Source organism: Adiantum capillus-veneris, chromosome 28, assembly GCF_014529385.1.
Source record: "Adiantum capillus-veneris isolate H3 chromosome 28, ASM1452938v2, whole genome shotgun sequence".
In the NCBI taxonomy this organism is placed as follows: domain Eukaryota; kingdom Viridiplantae; phylum Streptophyta; class Polypodiopsida; order Polypodiales; family Pteridaceae; genus Adiantum; species Adiantum capillus-veneris.
Window position 1 is genome coordinate 124,929,873 of NC_140958.1, and position 7,617 is coordinate 124,937,489.

A 7,617-nucleotide genomic window follows, 5' to 3' on the forward strand; every position below is an offset into this window, starting at 1 on the left:
TCGGTCTTAAAATAATGCTTTGACACAATTTGGGTAGGATGTCTGGCAATTTCAGTCTACCTGGCCTTATCCTGTCAAGATATGGTCAAATTTCCACTTTCTAGTTGAAATTAGGGTAAACCCCATCTTCTGAACACACTGGTCAACTCAAAATCCCAAAATTACCACCAGATTATCCTGTAGTAGGATGTCTCTTGGCTTGAAATTGATTTTTTTCCTGACAGAAATGCTCCTGATGCTCTGCAGCTCTATCAGAAACACTCGCAGTAACTTTTGGACTTCACTTAGGCTTTCAAACACACTTTTGCATCTTTTAAAATTTTGTGATGAATTTACCAAGAAATTATACATGCATGAAGTGCTCTAGATCCTGAATCATGATGTCCTACTTACTCTACTCCTACTCATGATGTGAAATGGTGATAATGGTGTTTTGGTTGCTTTCTGGCCTCTCTGGACTCTCAAGCTCTCCTCTCACCGCTTCTACCACTCCAACTCCTACTCAAGAACTCAACTAGCACCTAAAAATATCTTAGTCTACCTAAATCTACCTAAGTCAAAGGATCTAGGCCAGACATACGCTTCCTAGACTCTCTCTAAGACCTAGAGAGTCCTCCACCCTCTGATTCTATCTAAATGTAAAATGAAACTCTTGGCAAGCCTAAAATCCCTATCCTCAAGGACTAGTCTCGGTCACCTACCTAAGGTTTTCGTCCTCGGTAGCGGCGCCAATGTTGGACGGATACGCCGCGACGGACGTTAGCACAGCGAGAACTCACCTAACAAGATTTGTCAGCTAAGGACGAAGCTCGACCCGCAGACGTGTGGAAGCAAGCATAAGGTGTCAACCTACACTCGACCGACTCCTAACTAATTCCTACAAAGGTCTCTACCAATTGTCTAAGTCACAGCCTTCAAGAGTGCATAAGAGGAAACTTTCTACAACGCTTTCTAGAGCCGAACACCCATCAAACAATCTTGAAACACCATAGAACTTGAAGGAGACCCTACTAACACCAATAGGTCACTCTCCCTAAGGTCTATGAACCAAAACCCCAACCCAAAACACCCGGTGCAAAATCACGTAGGATGTCTGCCCGAAATTTGCAGGTCTTCGTTTCCAAAATCTAAAGTGCCTAATGTGTAGCTCTACTCAATGTGAACACATGGATATGCTGCAATGCAAAATCGGACAACGTATGCTCACCAAATCACCAGATGAAGCTCGTATAAGGATCTCACAAAACCGGACCGTACGTACGCAATGTAGGTATCGGCGCGTAGCTCTCGTCGGGGTTAATACGCTACACCTCTCAGCACTCGATTCCGAACACCGGTGCACACGTGGCGTCAAGATGAAACTCACACTCTCTCGTACACAGTACGCTCACTCATAGACTTCAAAACTTCTTTTAAAATGACAAAAGGTTTTTCATTAAGGTCAAAAAGTGGTATAAATACCTTACAATTCTCAAACCCTAAAGTTCCAAATCAACCATCTACTCAATCTAGCTATCAAAACTGGGATACAATCTGGAAACTTCTGTAAGCCCCAATATTTACAAGGCGAAAAATCACGTTTCCTCAATAAATGAATAATTACAAAAATGATAATCTTTCGAGTAGTCAGTTTTCGTGGGGTGTGTCCAGCTTCTAATAGCTCTTTACCATTCAAATCCATAAGATGATAGTAACTTGAATTGAAAGCCTTCTTGACTACGTATGGCCCTTGCCATCTAGTTTCAAACTTGGCATTTAAACGATTATCAAGTCGATTGTCATACCTTAGCACAAGCTCTCCTTTCTTGATGCCTTTGTCCTTGAATTTCTTGTCAAGCTTCTCCTTTGCTTGTGTAGCTTTTCTTTTGTAGCACTCGTAAGCTGCTTCTCTTTTCCACTCAAGCTCCACTAGTGTAAGAAGTCGATCCATCCATACCTCTTGATCATCTTGTGCACCTCTGCCATGAAGCCGCATTGTTGGAATTCTGAGCATGATAGGCTGCAAAGCCTCTTGACCATAGACTAAGTGAAATGGTGTGAACTCTGTTGCCTCCCTATATGTGGTTCGTAGGCCCACAAGGCACCATCCAAGAATTCATCCCATAACTTTGTCTTGTTTTGCACCATCTTTCTAATGATGCATGCAATGACAGCATTAGCCTTCTCAACCAAACCATTTGACTGTGGGTAGTAGGGTGTGCTATGACGATGTAGAATGTGAAGCTCTTCACAAACTTCCGTGAGTCAACCTTCTTGAACCCTGGACCATTATCAGAAACAATCTCCAAAGGTGTGCCAAATCTACAACAAATACTAGTGTAGACAAAACTGCTCACTGTTTTACCATTTACCCTTGCCACACTTTGAGCCTCTACCCACCTAGTCATGTAATCTACAACCATTAGAATGTAGAGTTTACCATTTTTTTTCTAGGTAGAGGACCCATAGCATCAATGCCCCACTTTTCAAAGGGTCCATTTGCAAGCACTATTTGCCTTGGGCCATGAACCAACCTTTTATTTCCATTTACTTGATGTTTGTGACAGCTTTTACACCAATGTTGGACATCCACATGCAAGCTTGGCCAAACATACCCCGCAAGAAAAATCTTCTTCACAGTTAATTCTTGGGCAAAATGACCACCACATGCCTCTTCATGAAAATCTTTTAGAATGGCACGAATTTCCTTGATAGTTGGTACTCTTCTGCACACTTGATCCTTCCCTATTTGTAGAGGCATCCTTCTAGGAAGAGATAGAAACTTGCCTTCTTCATGAGTCTCCTCTTCTGAGCTTTTGTAAAGTCTTGTGGAAACTTGCCTTCCAAAATGTAGCCAATAATGGGAGCCAATGAATCCAATCCCTGGTATCTTGGTTGCTTGACAGCTGGTGCCACCATGATAACTTGCATTTATTTCTCAACACATGTAACTGCTTGTTGTGCAAGTAAATCAACATCTTTATTTGGTTTCCTAGGAATATATATAGTTGCACTTATTCAAATTGATTAAACAACCTACGAATGATATGAACTTTTGTCCTTAAGCTTTCATTCTTGCATGCCCAAATGCCTAAAATCAACTTCACAATGAGAAGTGCTTTCCCCTTTACCATAAGACGTTGTATATGTAATGTCCCCAACCCGCCTATACCAAGATCGGGATGGGATCCTTGACAGGTCTCTAGGTCTACTAAACATCAGAGTCTCTAAACAAAAATCTAAGGAATAGACCTTTACCATTGAAAATGGTTTGGGTCTATAGCCTTAGAAGAAGACATAGTCCTGTCTCGTAGCGGAAACGGGACAACGTATTAAAAGTCCAAAAAACTATTTCGGCCCGATAACTGCCACAATTGGGCTAAGGTATCCTCAACCAACGCTTTTTTTCCTCTAACAGGTGTGAGGGCACAGCCGTTGGTGGACTCCTCTTCCAAGTGAAGAAGTTTTCTAAACGTTTTAGTGCGCAGGGATGGATAGTTACCTGACTAATCAGGTCCACCCGTCCATGATTGACAACCTTGGTCAATCCCCACTTACCACCCCGCACTTACACAAGATTCATTTATCTCACTATCACATTGTTTTAACATTTAAAATAATGGTTTCTTTCAACGTTCCATCACAATAATTCCTTGAAGACAACATTGAAAGCATTCTTTTAGAAAACAGACATCTTTAAACTTAAGACAGGGTACTGTCAATCAAAATATTGTCCATAATAACCATGACCAGTACTCTTCTTGCCTCAAGACCACCTAAGGGTGAAAAACCGCACCCATTCCTTATTCAAATTCGGAGTGGATAAACCCCCACCCAAGGTTCCGAGTGCCCATACACCAAACCAGTTGCCCATACAACCAGGCAGCTCCCCTAGGATAAAAAACGGTATCCTAACTTATGTAGAAACATCAAGACATGACACGAAGTAGAAACTCATTTTTCATGAGGTAACCGACTTATCCGTGGTTAGAAAGCCAATCATTATCATCAATTTTATACTAAGGAGTCGGAGGTGTCTAGAGACAAGCTATCTTAAGGATGATCAAACATATCTTTCCTATTTCAATCAGTTTTAACCCAAACAATCCTTTCTTACATTATAAACAAATGCACGTTGGAAGTTACCTTCTATTTTCAGCCAGTTTATCCTTCCTAACTTTACGTATGCAATGCTAACTTAAAATGAACTTAAACTAAAAGAACTTAATTGAATAATGCGAAACCCACCTGGGACTGCTCATCCATGTGCTGTGGGGCGGGTTCCCGTAGACTCTCCTCTGTTGGCCTATGGCTAGACCCAACCTCATGGTCATTTGTGGCTTTGTTTCGCTTGTTGCTAACATCCTCTTCCTCAGTAAGAGGATTTCCCCTGGTTCTCTTGGGAGCCATGTCGATAGCCTTATAAAAAGACTTAATCCATTAGAAGCTTAATTGAATAGTCTTCTTTTTCCTTGTTTACCCAAAAATAAGGATGTTTGGAATAAATAGGTATCTTTAATAGTCGATTGGATGAGTATTCCTTCTATAACTTATTTATGCTATAAGTAATTTACCCCACTCTTCAATAATGGTTTTGGACCTCGGGTATTTATTTGGCACAATTAGATAAATTCATTTCCTAATTTCCCTTGTCCATTTTATACAAGAATTGGTTATTTTATTGAAGACACATACCTAAACTATTTATCTAAGGTTGGGATATTTATCATGTATTCCTCAAGGTGTGTTCTTCCTCTGATATTTATATCAAAGGTTTTTGGGTTAATTTACTATATTTCCCCTTTTATTTTCACCTAAAAATAATGTAATTTTACTGGGATATTTAGTTAAACTAATTATCTGATGACAAAATAATTATCACAAGTTTCCCAAGATCTAATTAACTTCTGATAAATAGCTCAATTCAATTTGAATCTATTTGCTAACTTCCCCTATTTAATTTGTATAAAAAACATGGTATTTTTGCTAAAGTAGTTAGGTAGATTACTCATTTGAGCTTGTACTAATTATCATGGGTTCCCTAACATCTAATTAACCTTTAATAAATAACTCAATTCAATTTGAATCTATTTGCTAATTTCTCTTTTTTAATTTGTCCTAAAAACATAGTATTTCTGCTAAAGTAATTATCTAGATTACTCATTTGAGATTTTCCTAGTTATTATAGGTTCCCTAATATCTAGTTAACCTCTAATAAATATCTAAATTCAATTTGAGTCTATTTGCTAATTTCCCCTATTTAAATTATCCAAAAAATAGAGTATTTCTTCTAAAGTAATTAGCTAGATTACTCATTTGAGCTTGTCCTAATTATCACAGGTTTTCGAACATCTAATCAAGCTCAGATAAATCGCTAATTTAATTTGAACCTATTTGCTAATTTCTCCTATTTAAATTGTCCAAAAAACAGAGTATTTTTGCTAAATTAATTAGGCAAATTAATTATCTGAGCTTCTCCTAATTATCACGAGTTTCTTAACACCTAGTCAACCACTGATAAATAACTCAAAGCATTTAAAATTAATTTACTAATTTCCCTATTTAATCTATCCTAAAAATAGAGTATTTCTGCCAAAGTAATTAGGTAAATTAATTATCTGATATTCTCCTAATTATCATGAGTTTTGTAACACCTAGTTAACCACTGATAAATAACTCAAAGAATTTGAAATCAATTTACTAATTTCTCCTATTTAATTTGTCCTAAAAATAGAGTACTTCTACTAAAGTAATTAGATAAATTAAATATATGAGATTCTCCTAATTATCACGGGTTCTTTAACACCTAATTAACCTCTGATAATTACCTCAACTTAATCTAAGCTTAATTAATATATTTCCCATTAATTCATGGTTAATTTGGCTAATTTCAACCCTAATATGATAGTGTGGAGTAAGTCCACCTGGCAGTACCGGCCAGTGCTGATGTAAGCCTATAAGGCAAGAAAGTGTATCTTGATGTAGTGGGTACATGCTATATAGGAAAGAACGCGGGCCTGAACAGAGGCAGAGGTTTTGAGTCCAATCTTGAGATCAAACGCACTGTGTATTCCACATTGGTGGAGGCGGCGGGCAGCAGACAGCTATCTGTTGCTCTCCAGCTTAGCCCGCCCCGGTGCATCTCATTCTTGCCCAGAAAATGAGTCATCCTCTCTCTCCACACCAAGCACCCAGCTCTCCTCACTACGAGGATGCATCTATGCATCCTGAGTTCACTACTAGCAACACACAAATGGAGCAAATGCTGCAGACCATCTCCAACATGATGCTTCACGTTAGCCACACAAATCAGGCATTGCTCAATTACCTGTCCACTGCTGCTCCACATATGCAGAAACCCGATTCCAAGATTAGGCCCAAGTCTTTTTCGGGGTTTCCGACCGAAGATGTCCTCACATGGTTGGACCACTTTGACAACGTGGCCAGTTATCATCGCTGGTCTGATGATCGCAAAGCGATGGAAGTGCGCACTCTTCTCGAAGGCGTGGCCGCGACTTGGTTCATCCAGCAACCGGAGGACGTGAAAAGTGACTGGGGTATGCTCAAATCTTTACTAATTCAAAATTTTGCTCACCAGAACATTACCCAGAGTGCTTTACAACAACTGCATGTTTTAAAACAACAACAATTAGAGCATGTCGCCCAATTTTCTGTCAAAATGAATCAACTGCTTCTTCGCGCCGACCCTACCATGTCCGAGGAAATGAAACTCTTCTTTCTTTGGCCTCGTCTGCGACATGACATTTCTCGACATGTTCGTGATCAGGGCCCTACTTCATTTCATGCGGCTATTCAAATTGCACAACGCATTGAAGGTACATTGCAATGTGACATTTCTACTGTGTTAACATCGCAACCTTCTGCTCAAATATCTGCAGGAGACTCACATCCGACACCCATGGATATTGATATTCAAAATGCTCAAATCAACTCAAGGCTGGTCAACTCCAGGAGAGCATTACCTGATCGTGATGCTCAAGGATGTCCCAAGTGTTTTTACTGCAACACAAATGGCCACATTAGGCGGCATTGTCGTCGGCTCCAAGCAACTCAACAACATCAAAATGCACAAATTCAACTGGCTGATGCTGCTGCCCTGGCAGAACTGCTGGAAAACATCTAGGCGGGATGGTGGTGGAAGAGCATCACCCACATATTCAAGCAGCAGCCTCTTCCGGGCGCATGGTGTGTTCATTGCCAGTTCAAATCGAGGACACATCACATGAGGCACTTCTAGATTCTAGGAGTACAATCTCTTCTATTAGTCTGGAGCTAGTCCAGCGATTAGGCCTTCTCACCAGCACAGCTCCTCCAATCACTGTGTTGTTTGGAGACAACAATCAAAAGTATCATTCCCACTCACAAGTTTTTTGCACATTCACAATAGCCCACAAACAATTCACTCATGCATTTTATGTTTTTCCTAGACAGTTGTTTCCCCTTACATTAGGTTGTGACTGGTTTGTTAAGACCAAAGCTCAATTACATTTTGATTCTCAGCATTTAATTTTGCCAAACACAGTTCCCCTTTCAATGTTTTGCTCACATCGAGGGCCAAATTTTGTGCATGCACAGTATGTTGTTGTAGATCAAGATACACGTCTTCGTGACGTCCGT

General features: G+C 39.8%; 1 protein-coding gene across 1 annotated transcript; it reads left to right on the top strand.

Moving 5' to 3' along the window:
- The first annotated feature begins 6,259 nt into the window (after nt 1-6,259).
- On the top strand, nt 6,260-7,123 carry LOC147421248 (uncharacterized). The gene has a single exon (XM_086504623.1). The coding sequence runs from the start codon at nt 6,263-6,265 to the stop codon at nt 7,121-7,123; it is 861 nt and encodes a 286-aa protein (XP_086360749.1). The 5' UTR covers nt 6,260-6,262.
- The last annotated feature ends 494 nt before the right edge of the window (nt 7,124-7,617 follow it).

Coding starts and splice junctions, on each gene's coding strand:
- LOC147421248 (XM_086504623.1), top strand. CDS start 6,263: ATGATGCTTCACGTTAGCCACACAAATCAGGCATTGCTCAATTACCTG.